Source organism: Liolophura sinensis, chromosome 1 (assembly GCF_032854445.1).
Source record: "Liolophura sinensis isolate JHLJ2023 chromosome 1, CUHK_Ljap_v2, whole genome shotgun sequence".
NCBI lineage: Eukaryota > Metazoa > Mollusca > Polyplacophora > Chitonida > Chitonidae > Liolophura > Liolophura sinensis.
Window position 1 is genome coordinate 75,953,389 of NC_088295.1, and position 27,836 is coordinate 75,981,224.

The 27,836-nt window shown below is 39.0% G+C and overlaps 2 protein-coding genes across 6 annotated transcripts; one reads left to right on the forward strand and one right to left on the reverse strand.

Annotated features, from left to right (window-relative positions):
- Positions 1 to 47: 47 nt before the first annotated feature.
- On the reverse strand, positions 48 to 16,249 carry LOC135461510 (alkylglycerol monooxygenase-like). The gene is made up of 11 exons (XM_064738644.1): positions 16,139 to 16,249; positions 14,848 to 14,975; positions 13,790 to 13,941; positions 13,028 to 13,131; positions 9,931 to 10,026; positions 7,824 to 7,956; positions 5,718 to 5,797; positions 5,134 to 5,268; positions 4,592 to 4,708; positions 1,601 to 1,683; positions 48 to 1,198 (listed from the first exon to the last, which is right to left on the reverse strand). The coding sequence occupies exons 1-11, from the start codon at positions 16,247 to 16,249 to the stop codon at positions 991 to 993; spliced, it is 1,347 nt and encodes a 448-aa protein (XP_064594714.1). The 3' UTR covers positions 48 to 990.
- LOC135461511 (uncharacterized) lies at positions 13,940 to 27,836 on the forward strand. 5 transcript variants are annotated; one of them, XM_064738645.1, is made up of 10 exons: positions 16,482 to 16,662; positions 18,360 to 18,481; positions 18,642 to 18,780; positions 20,750 to 20,872; positions 21,435 to 21,571; positions 22,788 to 22,896; positions 23,656 to 23,784; positions 26,168 to 26,266; positions 27,051 to 27,145; positions 27,705 to 27,836. In XM_064738645.1, exons 3-10 carry the CDS (start codon positions 18,651 to 18,653, stop codon positions 27,813 to 27,815), a joined length of 933 nt encoding a protein of 310 aa, XP_064594715.1. In that variant the 5' UTR covers positions 16,482 to 16,662; positions 18,360 to 18,481; positions 18,642 to 18,650; the 3' UTR covers positions 27,816 to 27,836. The 5 variants fall into 5 exon arrangements, with proteins under 5 accessions (XP_064594719.1, XP_064594715.1, XP_064594717.1 ...); XM_064738647.1 differs by having other exon boundaries at positions 18,360 to 18,471; XM_064738648.1 differs by having other exon boundaries at positions 18,360 to 18,420.

The window sequence follows — 27,836 nt, forward strand, 5'->3', positions numbered from 1 at the left end:
GAAGACTGATAGGGCAAATTTTCGTCCATTCCTCCCCCCCACCCCACTAAAATTGGCACTTTCTGGTCAACACAGATTAGGCCGTGGTACAGATCCTGTTAGGTTTATTTTAGACTTTCCATGTTTGTGCCTGTACACATTTTGTAACAATGAAGGATTATGGCTTAACACCACATGTTGTAAGACCACAATCAGTACGTCTTCTCATTCTTTTTGGCACCATATGTTACAGATGTATAATGCCAGTTGGTTCCAGTTATCATCGTATAAATGCAGTCCTAATTCTCTAAATTTTTTTCTAATTTTAATTCAGAAAAACACTTGTGTGGATACATATTTAATCACATATTCATTAAAGTTTAGTAACAGATCCACATACGGGGCAAAATTGATATTAAAAAAGCAACTGTATATTTGCTTTAAAAATAAAAATTCTAATAATACAATACATAAAATAAATTTAGTATAAAATATGGGCAACAGATTTGACTAAATCAATAAATCACATGGATTTCCATTTGCACTATGATTAAATCATACCATACCAAATCACTTAAAATATATAAGATAAATTACTTCACAATACTCACATAATGTAGAGAATGTATAAAATATATTAAACTAATAATATGCGTCAATTTATAAAATATACGATACTGTTATTGTGATACATTAAAATAATTAATAGCCTTCTGAAAGGGACACTTTTATTTACATACTCATTACACTACAATGAATGTCTAGAACCTTGCATCTGATATAGCTAATATTGTAAAATACCATTTCATAACATCCTCTTCCAAGCACTGACAAAACATTTTCTAATACAGCAAATTACTGTGGCAAAGTACTTTTGTGTACTTGAAGTGTTCATATCCAATTATATCTTTCTCACATCAAATAACATAAAAGCAGATAAGATTCTCAATTCATATTCAATTCACGTAAAAATCACTTTTGATAAAGCATCTGCTAATCACCAGGCAGTTGTTACATCTGTTTATTTTTTTCAAGCCTGCCACTGTAGAATGTCACCTGACGGACAATCCAGATGACAACAGAGGTGATGTACCAGTACTGTACAAAACGCATGGCAAGAGGGCGTGATTTGAGGTCCTGGTATCCTAGGACACCCAGGATAAGGTCAGCAGTGAGGAACAACACACAGCGGAAGAGCTCCAGCAAAGGGGAGTAATCACTGAAAGAGAAAATCACGTCAATGAGGGCAAGCTCAAATTTCACATCACATTTCATGTTTGTATTGCAAAGTGATGGGAAGAAATGGAAATAATGCTGAATTGTGAGTCTTGCTAAAATGTATGTGTAGATGGTGCCGCTGGATAAAATTGTGTGTATAATACAACTGTCCAGACTTTATATATATAAAAAAAAAAACAAGTCATTTTCCTAACCACATGAAATATAGAACCTCTATTTTAGCAGAATAACTTACACTGAACCAGATTACTAATAATGCGTCAAAGCTGTGCATTGTTTTATTCCATGGTTAAAATGAAAGTAGTTCAGCCACCTCTTTCGTTTTCCTTTTAGAGAGACCAGAGAGATGCGAAGGTTTTCAGGAAAATATTTAAAGACTAACCTATTGTCAAACAGTCGTCCGAAAGATGTTAAAGACAGCAAAACAAAGACTTCAGAAAGAAGCACAAATGTGACAGGCAAGACCTGTGTACAAAAACAGAAGAACCCATCAAAAGATTCACATTAATGGAAGTTGTAAATTCCTAATAAAACAAGCTAATTAAACTGCCTACAGCAGAATACCCTACGCCAATCATGGCTCCACCATCCTCGATCTGATCAGGATCTGCCTATCATGGCTCCACCGTCCTCGTATGGTAAACCTACCATGGTCGGATCATGTTCCAATGTACATGTATGATGGGCATACGATCAGATCAGGATCCGCCTATCATGGCTCCGCTGTCCTTGTATGGTAAGCCCACGGTGGTCGGATCATGTTCCAATGTACATGTATGATGGGCATACGATCAGATCAGGATCCATCTATCATGGCTCCACCGTCCTCGTATGGTAAACCCACCATGGTCAGATCATGTTCCAATGTACATGTATGATGGGCATACGATCAGATCAGGATCCGCCTATCATGGCTCCACCGTCCTCGTATGGTAAGCCCACCAAGGTCAGATCATGTTCCAATGTACATGTATGATGGGCATACGATCAGATCAGGATCCGCCTATCACGGCTCCGCTGTCCTCGTATGGTAAGCCCACCAAGGTCGGATCGTGTTCCAATGTACATGTATGATGGGCATACGATCAGATCAGGATCTGCCTATCATGGCTCCACCGTCCTCTTATGGTAAGCCCACCAAGGTCGGATCATGTTCCAATGTACATGTATGATGGGCATACGATCAGATCAGGATCCGCCTATCATGGCTCCACCGTCCTCTTATGGTAAGCCCACCAAGGTTGGATCATGTTCCAATGTACATGTATGATGGGCATACGATCAGATCAGGATCCGCCCATCATGGCTCCACCATGTTACCATATGATTCAAACATGATTTTACAACATTCAGCGCCCCATGATTTTACAAAGTCAACACAATCTGCAGATCATTTACTGCAGCTAATGAGATTGCAGAATCATTCGCCTTTGTACCCACTTTGTACAAACGTGTAAGTATCTCTTCTGTATTATATATGTAGGCTACAAACACCGGTGCTATATACGCTCAAATTTTGCACGAAATTGTTGCGCAGGAAAAAATACTTCTCATTAATACATGAACAGAAGACATAATGGATTTGTCGTAAATAAGTCTGTAACAAACACAGCATGAAATCTGGCAAATTTTGATCAATATGGCAGGATGATATACCCATGACGGTACCGCCAGGATGACAGAATGATATACCCATGATGTTACCATCAAATCATGGCACTGCCATGATGAAAGGAAGATATACCCATGATCGGTGCCAGGACGGCAGGATGATATACGCATGATGGCACTGTCCGGATGGCAGGATGATATACCCCTGATGGTACCGCCAGGATGGCAGGATGATATACCAATGATTGTACCATCAGGATGGCAGGATGATATACCCATGATTGCACCATCAGGATGGCAGGATGATATACCAATGATTGTACCATCAGGATGGCAGGATGATATACCCATGATGGTACTGCCAGGATGGCAGGATGATATACCCATGATGGTACCGTCAGGATGGCAGGATGATATACGCATGATGGCACTGTCCGGATGGCAGGATGATATACCCCTGATGGTACTGCCAGGATGGCAGGATGATATACCAATGATTGTACCATCAGGATGGCAGGATGATATACCCATGATGGCACCGCCAGGATGGCAGGATGATATACCAATGATTGTACCATCAGGATGGCAGGATGATATACCCATGATGGTACCGCCAGGATGGCAGGATGATATACCCATGATGGTACCACCAGGATGGCAGGATGATATACCCATGATGGTACCACCAGGATGGCAGGATGATATACCCCTGATGGTACTGCCAGGATGGCAGGATGATATACCAATGATTGTACCATCAGGATGGCAGGATGATATACCCATGATGGCACCGCCAGGATGGCAGGATGATATACCAATGATTGTACCATCAGGATGGCAGGATGATATACCCATGATGGTACCGCCAGGATGGCAGGATGATATACCCATGATGGTACCACCAGGATGGCAGGATGATATACCCATGATGGTACCACCAGGATGGCAGGATGATATACCAATGACTGTACCATCAGGATGGCAGGATGATATACCCATGATGGTACCGCCAGGATGGCAGGATGATATACCCATGATTGCACCATCAGGATGGCAGGATGATATACCAATGATTGTACCATCAGGATGGCAGGATGATATACCCATGATTGTACCATCAGGATGGCAGGATGATATACCCATGATGGTACCGCCAGGATGGCAGAATGATATACGCATGATGTTACCACCAGGATGGCAGGATGATATACGCATGATGGCACTGTCAGGATGGCAGAATGATATACCAATGATTGTACCATCAGGATGGCAGGATGATATACCCATGATGGTACCACCAGGATGGCAGGATGATATACCCATGATGGTACCGTCAGGATGGCAGTAGACAGTGGATCAGGGTCAGCATACGATGGCCTTACATTCCACGCAAAGATTCGGCCTCGATGAGCATAGGGTATTCGACTAGGATCCGGCCGTATTGTACTTTCCGATAGTTTATTTTATGTATTTCATATAATTTAAAATAAAGCTTTCTATCATTCCCAATTACATTTTCGTTTTGGTCAGAGAACAAAAACATAAGCATGGCTGATATTACCTTTTGTCTAAGATTACTACAACAGAGGCAGGAATACCTTGGCAGTCAGAAAGAGACAGTATTTTACGGGAGACAGAACAAGCCAGCCATTAAACAACCTTAAATAGAGCAGAAACAAGTCCAGCAGATATCAACTGCCAATCAAAAATAACTGCCAATATAAAAGGCCAAATCTGAAAACGAGACTGACACATGACTTACTCGGTAGCTTGCTGCTATTTGCTGATTCAGCTGAATGATTATAAAGAAGTGAATACAGATGTATAGACCACACCATGGTGGTACACAACTGCTGTACTTCTCCACAGGATAACACACCTGAAACAAGGGATGTGAGATTTAATGAAACCAGCGTTATGAGAATAAATCAAACAAGGAATATGAGAATTATTTCACAATTAATCAAACAAGGGATATGACAAATTAATCAAACAAGGGATATGACAATCATTTCATAATTATTCAAACAAGGGGCATATGGTTTCATCAAACAAGGGATAGGAATTAATCAAATAAATGATATGATAATCAATCAGAGATATGAGAATGAACACAACAAGGGATACGAGAATTAATGAAATAAAGGATATGAGAATTAATGAAATAAGGGATATGAGAATTAATCAAACATCTTATGGTCAAAAGGTCTATATTGTAAAATAATTATTTTTATTTCAATCTGTGGATGACCTGTCTCTGTGTATAACATACTGTCCTGTCCTCTTCCTCCTGTTGTTATATACCTTTGGAATGTCTTCGATGTTTCCCAACCTTGGTTTGCCGCGCTCCCAACCAGGTCCTTTAAATATCACGGACAGCTTATTAGCCAGCCCCTTTTCTTCCTTAAAGCGACCCCACATATAATGAAGGTGGCAGAACTGAAAGAGGAATACAGGAGATCTGACATATACCAGATGTGGCAGAAATGAAAGATGAATACAGGAGATCTGACACATACTACAGGCCGCAGAACTGAAAGATGAATACAGGTCTGACATTTACTGGACATGATAGAACAGAAAGAGGAATACAGGAGATCTGACATATACCAGATGTGGTAGAACAGACAGATGAATACAGGAGATCTAATTTATATCTGGAAGTGACAGATTTGAATGTTGATGAATATTATAACATAAGCTGAATGTTCAAAATCACCTGTGAACTGAAAGATGGATGAAAAAATGAATTGCACTTTCTTTGCGCATTTGTATTTAACTACTTTTGTTTCAAGTAATATTGCTTGTGTGATCAGGAGTCCATGAAAAATATATGTGCAGACTTGTGGGTTGCTCTGGACACTTACCTGTACAATTGTTACACCTACCTGTATTTTGAACGGCTCAAAGGTACCAACAGGGTGGGTCAAGCCATAAACCACAGTCTCATCTTCAGCCTGGAAGGTCCCTAAACACAGGACCACACAATCCAGATCAGATGATATATGCACATTTTATAAATTTACGCTGTCTATATGGCCTGAGCTAGTATGTAAATTTCAAGCGGACACCCAACCAGGTAAGCCAATATTCGTTTGTGTCTTTAAACAGAGTAAATACTCCGCATAATTAAATTAAAAACAAGAGAGAAGTCGACGAAAGTTCAATATATATTATACCTTTGCTTTCTTACTAACTACATCAATAAACATGTATACAGACTCAGAGGAAACTGTATGTATACAGAGGAAATTGAGAGAGGGGACTATGCCAATTTGTGAGGTATTAGTATGCACTAACTGAGGTTTCACATCCATACGCCAAGTCATTTTGGAGATACGGCTCAGACAAGAGCACAAGGATATGAAACAGCTGATGGGGGTGGAAAGACAAATGTATACAAGCAAGTTCAGGTCAACAGAGTATATGTCAGAACAAATATGTTTGTCACTGGTTTGGCAGGGATACATTCATGTATTAAATATTAAACTTAAAAGTACATGCATAAATAAAACAATGATTTATTCATTAAACATATATTAATTCTGATCCTAGTATTAGCGTTACCATGGCAACTGTGCAGATGGACAAATGTGTGACATGACACATTGTCATGTCTGTATATACACTGAACAAAAAAAAAAGACACTTCACATGTGTTACTTTTATGTTCCAAACATATTTCATATAGAACAAGTGTGCTGCTAGTGGATAAATCTGGTTCATGGACGTAATGGGCGTACAGTAAAACAGGATTAGGCCTCAAGGTTGGCTTGGCGCACCCTCCACAGTCAACAGTAGCATGATGGAGTCACTTTTTGATTTCAACTAGCCATCTGTATCTGTACTGTTCGGTATCGTAATACTCTAAATGCCTTTTCATTTCCGTTCATAAACTTTTGTGCATTTGGTAAGAAGACAAATTCACAGAAATCAACTTTCGCCGATCTTAACAGAATTTTTGAACAACTGGTCAAACTTCAATAAAAGGACGTAAAGTAATAAAACAACTCAAGCATTCAAGTAACAGTGTTATCATTTAAACTTCTTTGTACCTGTAAGATGTCACAAAAATTCTATACAATACATTAGGTTGATCAGACAAAGGAAGTTAATCCTCCTATGCTTTTAATCTTAGTGTAACAGACTGTTGATATTCCTATGTATGTGACAGGGTAATATTATTCTCTATGTATTACAACTAGAGAAAAAACTAGTAGATTTCAGGACACACAGATGGAATGATTATGATTAACAGCAACTTCAGCACTCTTACAGGGGTACTGTGGTCGGAAAAAACTCACTACACGTTATACAACCCTCCCACTGTTTGACGTATAGAGAAAAGAGGCGTACTCTAATTCTATAACCTTTTCAACCGCCTCTGCCGCCAATGCTATGAATGTCATGTTCTGAAAAAATTATGGAGTGTAGAGAAATAATTAACACAACTTTATGAAGTTTGCTTCCTTAGTGACACATAGAAATCATTTTAGTGTCATTTTCATAACAATTGTATGCACAAACTCCACTGAAAAAAAAATCCTTTAGAGGTCGAAAAGGTGAAAAATTTACAGTAACACAGAAATATGTGGTCATGGCTTGTAAATGGTATAAGACCAAAGGCATTAAACGAGAAACATAAAATTGCTTTGTGTTCTTCTTTAAAGACTGGCAGCAGTACCGCGATATGGAGCTGAACACCGTATGCTGTTGGACTGGACTGCGCCCACACTCTCCACACCACGTGGTTCGTACATTCAGTTACCGCGCACGTCATCACAGCCTTGTTCATCAACCTCGGAAGGCTGAGGCTTCAAATTGAATCAATCATTTCTGCATGTGCTACGCTCTACTATCGTTATTTAATATGTCCTTCACTGTGCCCATTACAGTTGAAAACAACCCTGGTTAATTCAGGCAGATCCTACATACAACAGTGACAAAATACTTCACACTTTGATAAGCCATGATGTCACCTTGTCCTCACTCACCAAACAAACGATCCCAAACTATCAGTGTGCCGGCATAGTTCTTGTCAATGCAGTAGGGGTTTCTCCCATGGTGGACCCTATGGTGACTTGGGGTGTTCAATATATATTCTAATGGACCCAAAGATTTCACATACTGGAGAAAAAAAGAAGATCTGAAGGTGATTAATAAGTTATCACTGGCAGTTTCACGTATATGGTTTCTTCATGTTCAACACCATACAATCAAGTGAAAACCACAAGTATAGGCCTGTATCAGGGTAATGTAACAGAGAGCAAAAGCAATGATGCAGACCAAGTAGCAGATGTTCGGGGACATCATCTAGTTACACATATTGTATAGATGGAGAAACACTGATTTAGGCACATCCCAATTACACATAGAAATACAGGATGCAGTGTGACAGGGGAGGTAACTACGGTCTATGGCTAAGAATAGTTGCCTCCCTCTTCTTGGGAATTCTTCGCACTGTTAAATATATCTTAAAATTTTCTCCACAAACCCTTCTGAAGTCATAGCAACTTGTGCCAATGATCAGGTTCACAGGTAAAAGTTGCCTCAGTTTTAGTAGCAGTTTTATGTCTTGACGGAAGTGTACTTTCATGGATACATTTTCTGGATTGCTGATGTCTTTGGGGTATATAATACTGACTGTTTCTCAACACATCTTGATGGTTACTGATGGTAATGCTAAGGCAGGTTAGAAAATGGGTGGGGTCAGTTTGGAAAAATTCCACGCTTCAGTACTGAGTATGTCCGCCGTTTGCCTGCTGCAGTTCTACACATCGTCAATGCACTCAGCAATGTTACCTGGAACTGTAAGTCATCTATGAACACGTCGGTTGAAAACAGGAAAGGTGACTATCATGGCCAGTCGAGCACTTGAACGTTTTCGGCCTGTAGAAATGCTCTGCATACAGCAACAACATGGGGACGGGCACTGTCGTGCTGAAATGTTACTCTAAGGCAATGGACTAACGAGACAACCACTGGGTGCACCCAGCCACAGTAAACCCACACCCGGCCTTCCAGTTATTTGGACAGGGTGGCCCACCCAGCCACAGTAAACCCACACCCGGCCTTCCAGTTATTTGGACAGGGTGGCCCACCCAGCCACAGTAAACCCACACCCGGCCTTCCAGTTATTTGGACAGGGTGGCCCACCCAGCCACAGTAAACCCACACCCTGCCTTCCAGTTATTTGGATAGGATGCCCCAATCAGCCACAGTAAACCCATCCCAGGCCTTCCAGTTATTTGGACAGGGTGGCCCACCAAGCCACAGTAAACCCACACCCGGCCTTCCAGTTATTTGGACAGCACGCCCCAATCAGCCACAGTAAACCCACACCCGGCCTTCCAGTTATTTGGATAGACGCCCCAATCAGCCACAGGAAACCCATCCCAGGCCTTCCAGTTATTTGGACAGGGTCGCCCACCCAGCTACAGTAAACCCACACCCGGCCTTCCAGTTATTTGGATAGGACGCCCCAATCAGCCACAGTAAACCCATCCCAGGCCTTCCATTTATTTGGACAGGATGGCCCACCAAGCCACAGTAAACCCACACCCGGCCTTCCAGTTATTTGGATAGGACGCCCCAATCAGCCACAGGAAACCCATCCCATGCCTTCCATTTATTTGGACAGGGTGGCCCACCAAGCCACAGTAAACCCACACCAGGCCTTCCAGTTATTTGGATAGGACGCCCCAATCAGCCACAGTAAACCCATCCCAGGCCTTCCAGTTATTTGGACAGGGTGGCCCGCCCAGCCGGAGTAAACCCACTCCCAGGCCTTCCAGTTATTTGGACAGGGTGGCCCACCCAGCCAGAGTAAACCCACTCCCAGGCCTTCCAGTTACTTTGGAAAGGACGCCCCACGTAGTCTCAGTACACTGAATCAGGCCGTCCAGTTAATGGGAAAAATACTCGATGGCTGAGCTTCACATAAAGTAGTACCCAAAGTGACAAATGACAATCTTAATGTTGAACTAGAACCAAAGACTTCTATATTCTTCAGAAGAGAATAACAGCTATTATAAGATGGATTTGAATTATAACTCTCCTATAAACAAACCCTGCAGTAAATTTTCCAGAAAATCACATTACCTCAGTGTGTATCCAGAACTGGAATAATATATTAAATTGCTGATGGACCAGGAAGACAGAGGGTGGGATGAACAGAGCCAAGGGCAAATAGAACATCTGAAACCAACAGAGAGAAGGACTAAATAAATGATCAAGGCAGTTCTCAGGATTTGCACTAGGTCTGATGTACAATAGAAAATAAATGCTTTATACCCACAACATATGCTTAGCTTGATAAATTATATAAATTTCAAATGTTTTAAATGACAAAATTTTACTACATGTACCTAAATTACCATAAATTTTGTCCAAGACTAACTTGTGCATTTTTCCTGATTCTGAGAGTTCTGTTGAGTTTAGAAAGGTATTTTGCAGTTTGCTTGGAATATGGGATGATATTCGACAGAAATTACAAGTTTTAAAATTAAAAAAAAAAATTTATCCCATTCATTTGTCTCCAAAAATGCCCTATTGTGGACGAAAATTTAGGTCATTTAGGGTATATATATATATATGGAATAAATAGGTCATAAATATCCATTTATATGGTATGTATAGGGATATGGCTGTCTGGTTACCATGACAACCATGGAATGAACAAATGTGAGTCTTGACAAATCGTCATCTGTGTGTGTATGTATCCACCAAAGGTTAAAATTCTACACAGAAAACAGTTGGCATTATAGCCTGAACATGAAATCATATATATTTATATTGCATGTAGAGGGAAAATGGCAACCTGGTAGCCATGACAACCTCGCAAATAGACAAATGAGACTCGCGGGCATCATCATCTGTTTATGTATGTATCCATCAAAAACAATGGAAGCTCTATGTGGAAAACAGTTGGAGTTATAGCCTGGACACGAATCAGATGGACAGATGGACAAAATCGCAACGTCATACGCTCCGCACAATGGTGGGGGCATATAAAGAGATCAGCAAAGCACTGATCATGCTGAACAGAATGTGGTTGTTGTTAAGCTTTCATTTACAGTTAAGAATGTGGAATCTAACCTTTTCAACAGGAATCTAACATTTTTGCTGCTGTTTTTGACTCACTTGAATTAATTCACAATCATGATTTATTTTTGTCATACTTCTTAACTTGTTGATGTTAATAAAAGCTCAGTCTAAAATGCCACAGACTACATTAGAGATTTCCAGTCCATCAATAATTATAGCTTACTGACATAATGGTTGCCATAAAGCCTTTCTTTACTTTGGGATCTGATCACAGGACATGAACTTCGATTGAAACTGCTGTTATTATTTTAGAGAGTACAGTTTTCATTAAAAATTCAAAAATTTCAAACAACTGCAAAGCTACATTACAAGACTGGATCTCCATTTCCCCAAAATAAAACATCTGTATCACTGGCAGCATAATTTTTGTAGGTGTGCTTTTGTCTCATAAGAGCTTCCTACTGGATTATATTTCAAAGCAAACAATGCTGAGGTAGTGAGAATCCTGACAGTTTGTTGCCATGGGCAATATAACACCAACACCAAGCTGTATATCTGTGAGATTATGAGGATAATCCCTTTTCTTTAGCCTGTGATGTAAACAAATAATTATCTCTATATATCTGTAAACCATGTCAAAGATCTCAATTCCACTGGCGCTCGCCACTGTCGCAAATTTAGAAAAAAATTTTGAAATGGCGAAAAAAAATGTGAATTTACTTAGAAAATGTACAAACGCTACTCAAAATTTACCTGGCGAGGTTTTCCTAGTACTTTTCAGGCCCAAGAATTTTCTGGAGTTTTAAGGGTATTTTCTCTATATTTTGGATGGGAACAATTCATTCTTTAAGATGGATAGGAAGCTAGAGATCACCTGATCTCCTTAGTAACAAACGGCGTGGGTGAAGAAAACAGTCCTCCTAACTTTATGACATACGAAAATGCCTATTTTTGAATCGCTATCAGCAATCTTGTATCTGTTGAATTTGTATAATTGTCAGCATTCCAGATAGTCTAAGTATTTCTGCAGAGCTATTTGTTATTTTGTACAACTAGGCCTTACTGGTCGCTATCGAAGTGGAAAAAGTGACCTTTTACTTTACTTTCACTTTGAACAGCCTCATTTCAGCGAAACAACAACAACACTCTCATACGGCGATTTTACCTGACAGAAATCTACAAAGGGGGTTCAGCAATCTTGCAAGTTGACTTACATTAGCTAACGCTTGAAAATCATTCTTGTTGAATAATGAACGAGAATCATGGAATTTTGGGGGGATGCCATTCATAATCGAGCTCAATTATCAAGGGAGATAAATATAGGTAGTGTTAGACCTGTAAATGAAGTTACCTCCCTTGAAAAATTTAACCCTTTTCACTTCAATAATCTATTTTAAGGAAGTAAATTCAATGTTTCAGAATACGTACCGACATATAAATGTGTACATAGTATGCTTTTCTCCAGTCATACTGTGTAACTCTAGTGTATTGATCATAATGCTGCAATTAAATGAACTAAATTTACAAATTTATTGCCTAACAAATTATTTTGAGGAAATTGCATTTTACTAGGACACTACAGACGGATCGAAAAAAGGATAGATTTTCACTCTATCAAGGAATGGTCCATAATTTTGAGGGCAACTGTTCTAAATGCAGCATGGAATAACTTCTGGAAGAGAACAAACTGATTCTAGCAGCTATATCAAGGCAGATAAAAATGAATTACAGCTGGAGACTAACAAGAGTCATTCAGATACTGCTCCCATCCAATCAGTTGATGATCACATAGACTAAGTCACAGCGGCTGAGAAAGTATAGCTAAAGAAAAACAGTCTTGGTTACAAAATCTGATGAGTCGCTAAAGTGAGTGGCAAAAAAAAAAAATACTGAATCAGAGAAAGCCTAGTTGAAAGCCACTACCACAAAACATAAATTCTTAATTACATGTAAAACCATAAATGTACGTACTTAACCTAAATCGGAGCTAAACAAGCTCTAAATCTGAGCTTTATCGGAGAACCCAAGTCCTAAAGCTGTACAGTCTCCTCTCTTTCAAAACATCTCAATTTTCATTCCCAAGGGGAGTTAAAGAGCTCCACTTTTACAGTTAATCTTGATTTTATGCTGCACATGTGATGAAGAGGCTTACCCATGAGGTATACTTCTGCAGAACTGACTGTCGGAGGGCTGTAGTCAGGTTGTAATCCTCAGAGCTGTGGTGCACTTGATGGGCTGCCCACATTATGTTCACTTCTGAAACGACACAGGAAGTGATGAAATTAGCCAGGTCAAAGTCTCAGTCAATATGTTTTTCTAGGCTTTAGGAGATACGGAATCATTTCCAATTTATCCGGGCATTTCCAGCAGCTAAATGTGGCATTCATGTGGTTGGTGGAACGGCCAGTAGCAATGTTTGTAAATATATATATAATGGTGACATCTTTATTAACTCGATGTCATTTATGTACAATGCATTTTCATAGAAATTCATTTACATGCATCGCAGTCTTACAGACTGACTTTGACATGAGGCGGTCTAACAGATAAATACAAAATAGATTCTAAGCTTTAAACTGCAGTTTAAGCTGCCCCAGAGGTTAGTTCGTAAAGTAAATAGCCTGCTGTGATGATGTCATTGGTGATGGGTGTCAAAATGACTTGGTTCAGGGAAGGATGCTAAGCTGGTCCCCGGTTCCCAGTATGTTTATCAATGACATCACCACTGACAGAAAATATGCATAAAATAAAGGGGTGATTAAGAAAAAAAAAATATGCTTCAAAAATGAAAAATTCTTTTTAATTTCTTTTTCACATTTTCATTAAACAATGTTCTTCTTTTTATCTATCCTAGAATGTGGATGCAGTGGCAGAATACCCGTACGATTTCAAACAGTGCAAATGTACAGTATACCATGAGCCAGTCTGTGGAACCAGTAGTAACCCAAATCTACTGCCAGGAAGGCTAACCACCAAGTCCATGCTGAGTCCCAGGCTAACTCATACACGCAAAACTTCTCAAACACCCAAACGTAAGATCCCAACTCAACTGTGCGCATAAGGTATCTGCAAATGAAAGTTTAAAGGAGAATTCCTGTATCTGTATTTAAAATAAACTAAGGGTTTAAATGAAAAATCCTGTAGTTTGCAGGGCCTGATTTGATAAGGTTGTGAACCCTGTACACAGTTTACAGGCACCACTAGTTTGTGTGCCTAAACAAGAAATATAAAAAAAAAAATCATACAAAAAATGGTATTCATTTAAAAAATAACAAATATTGTTCATGATAGATTTAATACAGTTATTATATAGCAGGAATATATATATGGAATATTATATAGCGCCATATATATCAGGAATTAAGTTTGATTAATTGTATACTTTATTACAGGCTGAATATACCCATCAGTTTCAATCATACAAAGGCTGGAATCAGCCAACATCTGGTTTTATCTCTTGTGGTCCCATCCCAATTGAGAGAATCCTTCAGTTCTGCATCCAACCCATCAGTCTGATCATCACTGCAGTAATCAGCCTGAGAAATTTAACCTGAACTGAGTCTGCAGAGTAAATAGTTTTCTTTCTATCATTCTATGTGTACATATATCTTCTATCCATATACTTGATACAAACCCCTTTAGATGAATATGTCAGTTGAATATCAGTGAGTTAAACTCATGAGTCTAATTTTTCTAACCAAACATATAAATCCTTGAACTGTGTAAACAAAAGCTACAACTTACCCTTAATTTCATATGTTTAACATTTCAGAGAATAAAGTGAAAGTAGTCTCTCATCTACATGTAAACTAAACAACAAAGCTACAGAAACATTCAACATGAAAGGACCACTTTTAAATAAAGGCTTTTAAAGCTTTGCCTCGCATCATACATCGCATCATGCAGATGTCAGTCAACCTGCTAAACTCCTTATTGTTCAGCTCCAGCATGGGTACTTATGGTAGTACTTACAGAGGAAGACGAGAGAAAAGTCCAGCACTCATAGAGGTCACACCATCATTTATCCGCATTTTCTTATCTCCTTTAATCAAGGAGATTGTTAGCTCTATGGCCACAAACAACATAAAGGATGGCACAGACTGAAAGTCAAAGAAGATAAAGTATATAAAGTATATAAATACCTACTTGAATCATTTATATACAAAGCAAATGTGTAATCTATTTATATGCTCATATATTCAATGTTTTTTGTTGTTTTTTTTTGTGTGCTGTACTCAAGAATATTTCACTAATACAGCAGCTAGCATTATGGTGGGAGGAAACCAGGAAGAGCCCTGGGGAAACCCTTGAGCAGGTTGCTGGTAGACCTTCCTACTTAGAACCAGTGAGAAATACAGCATGAGCTAGATCTGAACTCGCAGCGACCACATGGATGAGAGGCTTATGCGCCGCTGTGCTGCCCTAGCATGCTAACAATCATGTACGGACGTACAGATGTCAAAGACAGCTGTGGAGGGAAATGTCCAGCCAAAGTTTTGATGTTTGTCCTTAGGTTTCTCACACGGTGGGCCAAACAATACGCTGGTTTACTAAGAATGCATGTTGGAACACTCACAGCATGACTTTAATGGATGGCTTGCAGTAACCATCAGTTTAAGGCACAGTGAGTGGTACGGCAATACTTTGACGCCTACATATCTAGTCAAAATGTCAGTGAACAAAGATCTTCTCTCCTATCACTTTTACGAAAAAATTTACAGCGACCATAGTCTTGAGACTGCTCTGATCTTAGGTCTGGCAAAACTTTTGTTCGGCCATGGATGGCCCCAAACCGTCAGAGCACGCTCTATTCAAAACCTGATGCAGTTTACTGCCCTTGTCAAATATGTCGAGACTGTCAGTACTGTCAGGAGTCTCCAGCCCACACATCCTTGGAAATAATCAATCGATGCTGTGATTGAGATAAACTGCCAGGCGAAAAGATAAGGAACATAAGTGTCTGCAAATTTAAGTCTGTGGAATTCATAATATTTAATTTTTTTTCTCAAACGCCGTTGACAAACTGTCACGGTAACTGCATCAGGTTTTTAAATGAAGCGCACTCTGGCGCTGGATTGGAAACATCCTTGGCCGAACAAAATTTTTGCCAATCCTAACGTCAGTGCAATCTCGGACTACATCGACCAAAGTTCAATTACCACTCCTCTGTAGTGCGTGACGTTTGCAAAACACCGCGCAAACGGTAACATTTCGCTTTTTATCAAGGGAGAATATTGTGAAAATAGATGTGTGACAGTCGCACCTCTCGTGTGTAGTTCGGGACATCACTGACATCTCTGAATGACGTCTCGTTTGGAGTTACGAGGTAAAACAGTCTTCTAACTCCTGTCAAAAGTGACACATTCCCCGCCATTTCATCCACGTGATATGCCGCCTAAATCAACGAAGTCAAGTATCTTTATATAAAACGTAAGCACGTAAGATGACTTACTCTTCCAGGTATATGCTTACTACTGCTTTGTTATCACGATTAAGTGAAATTAATTCTTCGTTTTTTTCGTTTACCTTGCAGAATTCGAAATAAGTGGCTTATTTTTATTGCAGTTTGGGGCGGTCAAGGTCAGCGCACTGTTGCGTTTGAAATAACACATGTGTTTTGTTTATTTGGACTGAATTAGGTCAAAGGGAGGAGACGATCTGAATTCACAATGATCTAGCTGTCACCCTCGAATATCTGACTTAGGTTCCTTTCCTTTGTTACTTGTCATTACTTTATTTGGAGCACCAAGTCTTATTTATCCTGGTCACTTTGTTACAGGTAGTGAGGTACGTTCTGCTTTTGTTTATAATCTGAGCGTTTCATTTTTTTTTCTTAATCTTGTCGAAAAGTTTGAAATGGAGTGACGGTATAAATCAAACGAATTTTTTTAAGTTACAAACGATATTAGGGATATTGAGCACGTTGTTGCGTGATCATGGTGATTACAAAAAGATGCGAATCTTATCAGTTTGCAAAAGTCCATTGTGGCTATGTGGTCCTGCATTAATCACGTCGTAATTGTGAAAGTCCATTGAAGTTCAAATTGAACTGATATAACAGACCGAACTATCGTTCATCATATTTTTTATATCCATATATTGCAAACCGGAATGCATGTAAGTAAATCCCTGTTGAGGAAAGCAACATATGCAGTTGTGAGAGGTCTTAGCATTAGCACAATTCTAGGGCTAGCCTCATAATATATGTATGTATGTATGTATGTATGTATGCTTGGGTTTTTATGTCATACTTAGCAATTTTTCAGCCACATGATGTTGAGTGCCAAGCGAGGCAGCAGCAAGTAGCAGTTTTAAAGTCTTTGGTATGACCCAACCTGGGTTGGAGCCTTATAGTAGTCTAGCCGTAATAAATCGCTATGCATTAACCATGCTGGAGACAAGAACATGCTGAAGCACTTAATGTGCTTCATCAAACTTACACTCTGAATGTTCCTACGTGTACTCTTAGTGAAACCTACATATTGTTTGGTTGTTGGCAAAACCTTGATACAAAGAAACCCAAAGATAAACATCCAAACTTTGGCTTGATGTTTTACTCTAGCGCCATATTTTGACGTTAGGAGTCTACATCTACTCTAGATGTTTACTGCCAGGTTAAGGGTTAATGATGTGGTAGGGCTTCCAGTCATAGATGGGAAGGCCTGTCAGCAGCCTGCAGATGGTTTTTGGCTTCCCTTGAGCTCTGCTCACGCCCCCACCACCCTAAACATAATGCTAGTTGCTGTCATTTGAATAAAATATTCTCAAGCAGGGTGTCAAAACACCAAGCAAATAAATAAATAAAGATGGTTTATATATACTGAAATCATTAATGAGCATCGCCATATAAATCTAGAACGCTGCTCAGCAAAGTTCTTGAAAAATGAACACTTTTTATTTCATTTTCAATAAAAGCAGTTATGTCATCATGACAAAAAGATTTAGTCCATGTTACCAATATGCTGGATGTAGTTGACTCATTTGCAACAGTGTTGATTATGATCTGTTTTTGAGTGATAGCTTGCAAATTAGTTCGCCCTAAAATAATTTATAATTTATTTGAATATTTAGTCCTGATGGCATGCAGCATCACATTACTATTGTGAACATTGCAGGAATGAGCAGAAAAATGCAATTTTCTAAAGTAATTCATCCTCAGCTAAATGTACATTTATATATACTACATGCAGATCTTCTTTATTAATACAACATGTGAACAAGTCATGGTGTAAAAATCTCCTGTATAGTCTCTTAAACTGTTTTAATTCTTGACACACCAAATGACAGCATACAAGTTGTTATAACCATGTAGGCATGTTTTCAACACCACACAAGTATGGGTGTGATACGCTGATCATGGCTGGAATATATAGGCATATACTACATGGATGTATAGGGGTGTATGGTTAATGCCTCCAGCTTAATTTAGCCAAAGTTTGTGATGGTTTCTATAAAGCATTTTTCTGTTGTGCATTTCTTGTCAGATTTTCCACAGTCTGCAGCCCCTGTCAGTGTTCATAGTATCAACTTCTGTAGAGACATTGGGTAAACACTCTTCCAATAAGGAACAAATCCCAGCTTTTGAAAAGGGCTAAGGTACAGGCAGGTACATGCATGTATAGGTCCAAGTATAATGTATAGTTACCTTAATGTGTCTCTTTTAATCATGTAAGATTCGTTATTTTGACTCGAAAGTTTATCTTTTCTGATATAAGATTATCATTGGTTGATTTAAATGCCTGCCATGCTTTGAATATGTTTCTTAGAAAGTGAAGATGACACACAGAACTGTCACTAAGATTGCCTCACCAAAGATTCAGACAGAAGGTGGAGGGTTTTTAATTCGGAAGGTGATAGGAGGTGTTATCCCGACATGTGACCCATTTTTAATGCTGGACCATATAGGTATGTACTTACTCTACTCTTAAGGTCGGAAGAGACCAGAAATAAGTATGTACCTGGTGTAATCAGACGCATTCCAGGCTTTTGTCCTATCCTTTAGGATCAACCATCTGTGGTTACAAAACCAGATCTGAATACTTTTAAATTTTAGATAAGAATACATGTTGCTAGTCTTGACCAAGATCATTCAATATTGATCTGTTGTTTTGGTCTGTTTTTTTTTTTTTAATTTTTTTATTTTTATTGTTTTTATATTATGCTTGAAATACATGTATGTTTCTTTGTACTCAGATGGTTTAGTATTCTGTAAATACATGTTTGTCTATTATGGCCCAACTGTCCAACACACATGTTTAGAAGGGATACAGAAGTATTTCTGATTGGCTGGTGTGAGAAGTTGGCCAGTCTAGGCTATGCCTAGCCTAAAGTTGCTGCATTTTAGGTATGGCAGATTTATTGATATGTTCAAAATCAGCAGGTTTGAATCTTGGAAATCCTGTCACAACTCTCAGCCAGTCAACATTTAATGATTCTGTATCCCTTTAATGTGGCTTAGTGTGGGTGGAGGAGGGCATCTGGAGAAACCTGATAGGAGAGATGAAGGATTATGGTTACTAGGCATAAGGGTATAGGTTCAATCCAGACTCGTGTGTGGCTTCCCTACAAGTATCTGTTCTTTACTGGAGCCGTGATGATAATAAGCTGGCAGACACACAAAGAAATGTGGATATTTGCAAAATGATATGTTTGTTGAACAAATCCATGCATCACTTTCTGTACTCAGTCATATTGAAGAGCTACTTCAGGGTCAAAACCTCTGTGTCTTAAATCATGATGAAATGGTAAATATCGAGATCTGAATCTGAATTGCTTTCCTTCATTGGTAAAAATTACAGTGTATTAAATCTGATGTTGTTTGGGAAGAAAATCTTGAAACAAAAGTTTTGTTTTACAGAAACTATAAACCACAGATTTTGTTTCTGAGAACCCTTCAGTTATAGGGGTTTATTAGGATTACATTCATCGTAAATCCTTTTATAAACCATGGTATTAGCTCTACTCCATAGGATTTTCATTCATATCATTTTAATATTTCTTGAATTGGAGTGGCACTGGATATGCTGTCCAGGATATGGCCACTTCATGCACGTGACAAAGCATCATAGAACATTTACTAACAGCATTTAATTAAATTAACAAAGTGATTTCTTGACTACAAGACAGAGTTGATCAGACATGATTGTCTTGATATGTTGGAATTGTTTTGTTGTTTTTTATATATGCCCCCATCATTTGGCAGAGCGTATTATGTTATATCAATTTTGTTCGTCTGTCCATTTTCATGTCTAGGCTATAACTGCAACAGTTTTCTGCATAGAGGCCGCTGTTGTGTAAGTGAAATATTCTTGAGTACGGCGTAAAACACCAGTCAAATAAATAAATAAATAAATTCTGCATAGAGTTCTAATTTTTGATGGATATGTACATACATACACAGATGATAATGTGTTGTGACTCACATTTGTTCATTTCCCCTGTTGTCATGGTTACCAGATCTCCAGTTTCCCTATATATACTATATAAATAAATATGATCTCGTGTCTGGGCTATAGCTTCAACAGTTTTCAACATAGAGTTTTAATTTTTTGTGGATACGTAGATACACAGATGACAGTGTGTCACGACTCACGTTTGTCCATTTTCACAGTTGTTGTTGTAACCAGATAGCCATTTTCTTTATATATACTACCTAAATAGAAATGATTTTGGGTTTGGGCTACAACTGCAACTGTTTTATGCATTAAGTTTGGTGTTGAGGTGGACGCCTTTGTCCACTTACGATGAAGGTCCCCATGAGGGGTTATACTCATCACAATGCTGCTGGTATTCTTTTATACATTTCAAATAAATACATTTGTTGGGGCATATGTTGTGTGCACCTGAACTCTTATTCCATGTGTTTTTCTTCCAGGTCCTGTAGATTATAAACCAGGAGAAGCCCTTGGGGCTCCCGACCATCCTCACCGAGGCTTTGAAACAGTCACATACGTCATTGATGGGGGAGTCCGCCATCAAGACTCTGCTGGAAATAAGGGTAAAATGTCAATCTGTCTCCATCAAAATTGCATGAATTGGTTGTACTGTTCGACATGCACAAATATGGTAAAATTACGCAGGATATGACATTAATTATTAACCTGTGAACTGGTGAGAAGTATTCAGATGCAGTGGTTAAATGTATATTTGATACAAACTCATATGAGACCTCCCAGGTTATCTTTTGTTGAATGAAGTTATAGTTAAGTGGTGATTTTACATACCTCTGTGCAGGTGATATTTAATTGTATTACTTCATTCTCATTTGTACGTAAAAGGGTACATATCTGTGATACACAACATTAGTTGAACTGAGGATATTTATTTTAAACCATGCATGTATGTGTACTCCAGAAAAGGCTTGTTTCTTAGAAAGGTCAGATTTTGGGAAAGATGCATTATAAGGCCAGGGAAAACATCCGGACATAGGCCTGCAGATTGAGACATGCCTCCTTAGTCTTGAGCTCTTGGTTGACAGTGAAAGTATCCTTGTTTCACTGATCCAAAACCTGAGGCATTCAGGGAAACAGGTTTATCCTTTCTGTATATTGTGTGTTTAGGTACCCTGAAATCTGGCTGGGTGCAGTGGATGACGGCCGGCACTGGGCTGATACACTCAGAGATGCCTACGGAGGACATCCTAAAGAACGGGGGAAGGTCTGAGGGGTTTCAGCTCTGGGTCAACTTACCAGCAAAGGTAAACCCCAAAGGAAATCACTCTAGTCAGACATGTACTGGTACAGGCCCAACTATGGGTCAACCTGGCAGCCAAGGCAAACCCTAAAGGAAGATCATTCTACTCAGATTGTGTAACGGTACAGGCCCAGCTCTGGGTCAACCTGGCGGCCAAGGTAATCCCTAAAGGTACATCATTCTGCTAAGATTGTGTAACGGTACAAGTCCAGATCTGGGTCAAAATGGCAGCCACGGTAAACCTTAAAAGGAGATCACTAGTCAGATGGTGTAATGGTACAGGCCCAGATCTGAGTCAATCTGCTTACCAAGGTAACCCCCATAGGGAGATCACTCTAGTCAGATGGTGTGATGGTACAGGTCTAGATTGAGTCAACCTGGCAGCCAAGGAAAACCTCGAAGGGAGATCACTCTAGTCAGATGGTATAATGATACAGGCCCAGAGCTGAGTCAATCTGCATACCAAGGTAACCCCCAAAGGGAGATCACTCTAGTCAGATGGTGTGATGGTACAGGTCTAGATTGTCAACCTGGCAGCCAAGGAAAACCTCGAAGGGAGATCACTCTAGTCAGATGGTATAATGATACAGGCCCAGAGCTGAGTCAATCTGCTTACCAAGGTAACCCCCATAGGGAGATCACTCTAGTCAGATGGTGTGATGGTACAGGTCTAGATTGAGTCAACCTGGCAGCCAAGGAAAACCTCGAAGGGAGATCACTCTAGTCAGATGGTATGATGATACAGGCCCAGAGCTGAGTCAATCTGCTTGCTAAGGTAACCCCCAAAGGGAGATCACTCTAGTCAGATGGCGTGATGGTTAAGGCCCAGCTCTGGGTCAACCTGACAGCCAAGGTAAACCCCAAAGGGAGATCACTCTAGTCAGATGGCGTAATGGTACAGGCCCAGATATGGCTTCATCTACCATTGATAGTAAAAATCACAGGAAGATCGTTCTAGTTAAATGGTGTAATGGTGAAATTTTTTTTTTTTATGAAATCATAATGTTTTACCTTTTTTTTTTTTTTTTGCGTTTTTTCTTTTCTTGAAACATTATTTTATAGGTAATGTCCTGAAATTCTAGGCCATTTCACATTTCTTATCAATGTAAGGGATTTCTTGTAATAGCAATAAATATTAGGTTGCATAAAAGCATGTATATCTATGGACACCTGTTGTCAACTGGAAATAGTATTGTAAGAACATGTTTTGTGTGTTTTAGGACAAAATGATTCCGCCCAGGTATCAAGACACGCCCCCAGAGAAAATCCCTCGTGTGAATACTGAAGATGGGAAGGCCACGGTCAAGGTTATAGCCGGGCATTCACTAGGTAAGTTGACTTGAAAGGTTTAACAGCTGTCTGAGTGACATTAGGCAAAATACATTTTTTCTGAACCTCATTTCTGAATGTAAGTTATCTCCCCTGAAAAATGACCACGGTGTGTTTATTGTTGAGCAGAAGTTCATCAAGTTGAGGAGACAAAGGTTATAATAATATACACATATATGATTGATAAACTTGGCTTACGTGCAGTACAGTCAGAAGATGAGGTACAGATAAGAGGGTCTACCAGCATTGACCTTCAAATGGTTGTGGGTTTAATCGTTCTGTAATTGAACTATTGTTGAAGTGAATAAATATAATTAAATAACAATGAGGGATTTCAGTAGTAGTAAATTTATAGTTTATGCAGATGAGAAATCACCTTTATACAAGGGGACAGTTCATAAGATCTTGAGTACCGGTATGCTTGAGAAACAAGTCTATTCTTCCTCTTACCAGATTGCAATAGAACTACTTTTGAAGAAGTTAACTCCCTAAGCCCCTATTTCACAATTTGTTACACCACTCATGAAACTTAACAGTCACAACATATTGTATGAAGCAGTGTTTGTTCTAGTTGAATTTGACTGGTTAATACAACAGATAGCATAGTGTCGATGTTGATGTATTCATTTGGATACCAGCATTGATAATGTTTAAATGTTACACATGATGAAATTTCTTTTTCTGGGTACTATATCTTATTCAGATTAGACACAATACAGAATAACAAAGCTGTGTTTTGTGTTTTTTTGTTTTTGACAGGAGCATCTGCAGTTATAGAGACAAGGATCCCCATCTTGTTTTTAGACATTCACATAAAGCCTGGTGGAGTATTTGTACAGGAGATAGCAGAGTCTTATAATGGCTTTGTCTATGTGTGGAGAGGAGCTGGTAAGCATTCACATATAGCCTGATGGAGTATTTGTACAGGAGATAGCAGAGTCTTATAATGGCTTTGTCTATGTGTGGAGAGGAGCTGGTAAGCATTCACATAAAGCCTGGTGGAGTATTTGTACAGGAGAGAGCAGAGTCTTATAATGGCTTTGTCTATGTGTGGAGAGAAGCTGGTAAGTATTCACATATAGCCTGGTGGAGTATTTGTACAGGGGATAGCAGAGTCTTATAATGGCTTTGTCTGTGTGTGGAGAGGAGCTGGTAAGCATTCACATAAAGCCTGGTGGAGTATTTGTACAGGGGAGAGCAGAGTCTTATAATGGCTTTGTCTATGTGTGGAGAGAAGCTGGTAAGTATTCACATATAGCCTGGTGGAGTATTTGTACAGGGGATAGCAGAGTCTTATAATGGCTTTGTCTATGTGTGGAGAGGAGCTGGTAAGTATTCACATAAAGCCTGGTGGAGTATTTGTACAGGAGAAAGCAGAGTCTTATAATGGCTTTGTCTATGTGTGGAGAGGAGCTGGTAAGCATTCACATAAAGCCTGGTGGAGTATTTGTACAGGAAATAGCAGAGTCTTATAATGGCTTTGTCTATGTGTGGAGAGAAGCTGGTAAGTATTCACATATAGCCTGGTGGAGTATTTGTACAGGGGATAGCAGAGTCTTATAATGACTTTGTCTATGTGTGGAGAGAAGCTGGTAAGCATTCACATATAGCCTGGTGGAGTATTTGTACAGGAAATAGCAGAGTCTTATAATGGCTTTGTCTATGTGTGGAGAGAAGCTGGTAAGTATTCACATATAGCCTGGTGGAGTATTTGTACAGGAGATAGCAGAGTCTTATAATGGCTTTGTCTATGTGTGGAGAGAAGCTGGTAAGTATTCACATATAGCCTGGTGGAGTATTTGTACAGGGGATAGCAGAGTCTTATAATGGCTTTGTCTGTGTGTGGAGAGGAGCTGGTAAGCATTCACATAAAGCCTGGTGGAGTATTTGTACAGGGGATAGCAGAGTCTTATAATGGTTTTGTCTATGTGTGGAGAGAAGCTGGTAAGTATTCACATATAGCCTGGTGGAGTATTTGTACTGGAGATAGCAGAGTCTTATAATGGCTTTGTCTATGTGTGGAGAGAAGCTGGTAAGTATTCACATAAAGCCTGGTGGAGTATTTGTACAGGAAATAGCAGAGTCTAAGCCAGTCACTGTTGGTGAAGGATTTATTTTTATTGTCTGGATACTGAACTGTATTTGCTGGAGAAAGGAGTCTTATGATGGCTTTGCCTAAATTTGAAAGATGGCTAAACATTAATGCTGCACATCAAAGTGTCAGTCCAAAAAGGTGTACAATTACATTTATTTCTGTTTTGCAGAATTCAGAGGTTTTCTTAAATCTGGCCCACAAATCAAACCCATTCTATTGTATTGATATAACCTATAGATTCAGACTGATGACAGTCAAGCCAGCTCAACTTAAATTATATAAACTTGGAATATTAAAATACGGCATGATATGCATGAGAAATCTGTGCCTGAAGATTTAGATGAAGAATAGACAAGAATATTACTGTTTATGTCTTATTTAACCCTATGAAATAACCATGGGCTGTTGTACATGTATGTGTAAATTCAAACTTGTCGATTCTCTCAGACAGAGGTAAGGCCGAATACTGATTCTTGGGACATATCATTTTCACTCCCTTATTTTATTTTCTTGTTTATACATGTGGCTGATATATAATGTGTACATTGTATTATCAAACTGACTTTTCTGACCGTTGCGTTTGATACACATACATGTTCAGTAAGTTAGACATTTCTTCATACATCAGTGAAACTCTCTGTTATGTAACAACAGAATATGAAAGGCAGTGGAAACACTAAAATGAAGTATATACATGTATCAGATGAAAGACAAGGGAAAACTGTCTGGGAAAATAGTTTTGTGGGGTTTTATTTTTTTGCAAAAGAATTTTTGCAGCCAAGTAAAATGGTTTTAAAGCATCAGATTCTACAGTGGTCTGTTGTGAACCACAGGTTATCAATGATGCCAGATCCATGTTTTCTGCTACAAATAGTTTGTTTCATGGTCCATTTGGCCAAAGTGTTCACAGATCTCTATATCCCTGCATTTTGAATGATGAACAGATGAAATCTAAGTGGCAAACACCTGATGTGACGTCACTGGTCCCAGAATGGTCTGAAAAAGCTGCCAAAGAATCGGAAGTTTCAAGTGCATTTTACTAGGTTGAAAACATTAAAAAAATAAATAAACTGTTATTATGAACACTGCTTGATGATCTTTCATCTGACATATACTTTATGTCAGTGTTTTCTTTTGCCTGAATACCTGTGGATTATAACATATATTATATTACAGGTTTCCTAGGTCATGACAGTCAGCCTGCACACATGGGCCAGGTAGGAGTTCTCAGTACAACAGGAACGCAATTCCAGATGAAGGCAGAACATGGTCAAGGTAAGCACCTGTCTCATTGCCAAACTGTTGATATAGTGGAGGGAAAATTACTCAAGAGATTGTGAGATTTCTCCCCGAGGTGGAAGAGGAGTCTACAAGGTTGCCACAGTCATGAAAACCCTGAATAGGCAGAAATGTCCCACTCAGGAGTTGTTATTAAAACAGTCATAAATTTAAAAAAATTTGTAGAAAGTCATGACTTTTTTTCTGTTAGAATCTTCATGTGTACACCATGAGGGTACAAATGTTAGTGTTACAGCATGCTCTTCACTTGAAAGGTCACAGGTTAGTTTTTCTTTCTTCATTACTCTAGTCATACTGTGAAACCCATGAGCTGCATGTAAATCATTTAATAATGCAACACTGACCTTCATCATTATTGTAAATTGTGCTGTAATTTTGTAAAAAGCCATGAATGTTTTTGTTTTGAAATATATGTGGCAACCTTGAGAAATCTTCATCCTTTTCAATCTCTAAAGCACTAATTTCAGTGGAATTCATGCATGCAGTTAGTATGAAAATGATGCTAAAAATTATTTTATTACCTCTTAAATCTGTACATTCTTTCTCTATTGTGTTTTCTCACTGTGTTTTAATATATTAGTTGGACGGATGTTTGAAAAAGTTGAAGAATTAGGGTACATTAGGCTGCATGCAGGGTTGTAAAATTTGTATTGTTTCAGTTTAAAAGTCAGGTAGGATAATCTGGCCTGTCCGCCTTTTCCTACTGAAAAAGATTAAAAATTGCTATGGTACACTTAGTTGATGTATGTGCTGTTGTCAGATTGCCACATCCTGTTGATAGCCGGGCAGCCGATCAGTGAACCAGTGGTGAAATACGGCCCCTTTGTGATGAATACTCAGGAAGAAATAGATCAGGTGATAATACACTGTTCCTTTGTAACTAACAGTCGAACAGCATTAATTGGTAATAGTGACGTCTTCAGTATAGATGTTGTTTTGAAAAAGGCTAAATAGCATTCTAAAATAGAAATGAAGGTATTTGTTTGTGGCAGCATTGAGATTTTCAGCCTCAGATGAGAACTTGTTTGAGCTATCGGCCTATATTTCTATGCAGGCTGTTGGTTTAATCTTGAAGACTAACTCCTTAATTCAACTATCTGCACCAGCTTATTGGAAATATCACAGTTTTCTGAACATAAAGCCCAGATGCTCAGGTCATAAAAAAGTGGAAACCTGTGGACTAACCAAAGATATGTTACAGAACGATAATTATAGCTGGTATTTAAAAATGTCAATAATTGAGGCCACAAACTGATAAAATAATCTTAGGATAGCCTGTGAACAGTGTAGCCAAGACTGTACAGGTACAGGTCAAACATATATCCTAAATCCTTTGCAAATTTTAACAGTAAAGTATAACTTGAAATGAAAATTGAAGACTCATTTCGTAGTAAGAGTTGTCCCTTGTCTTCAGGCTATCTCAGACTACCAGGAGGGGAAGTTAGGCAGTATACCAGGGAAAGAAGAGCGGATAAGACAGACAGAGGCAGCTCAGGCTATGCAGAGGAAGAATGCTACATCCTAACCTCATGCACAACCCCACCGT

Bases quoted from the DNA above. Each gene is read 5' to 3' on its own strand.
- LOC135461510 (XM_064738644.1), bottom strand. From the start codon at position 16,249: ATGGCGGGGAATGTGTCACTTTTGACAGGAGTTAGAAGACTGTTTTAC. The intron at 10,027-13,027 runs GTAAGCCTCTTC...TGTTGGTTTCAG, and splicing joins TGCAGAAGTATACCTCATGG to ATGTTCTATTTGCCCTTGGC. The intron at 1,199-1,600 runs GTTAGTCTTTAA...TTTCTCTTTCAG, and splicing joins GGACGACTGTTTGACAATAG to TGATTACTCCCCTTTGCTGG.
- LOC135461511 (XM_064738649.1), top strand. From the start codon at position 18,651: ATGACACACAGAACTGTCACTAAGATTGCCTCACCAAAGATTCAGACA. The intron at 20,873-21,434 runs GTAAAATGTCAA...TTGTGTGTTTAG, and splicing joins AGACTCTGCTGGAAATAAGG to GTACCCTGAAATCTGGCTGG. The intron at 27,146-27,704 runs GTGATAATACAC...CCTTGTCTTCAG, and splicing joins CTCAGGAAGAAATAGATCAG to GCTATCTCAGACTACCAGGA.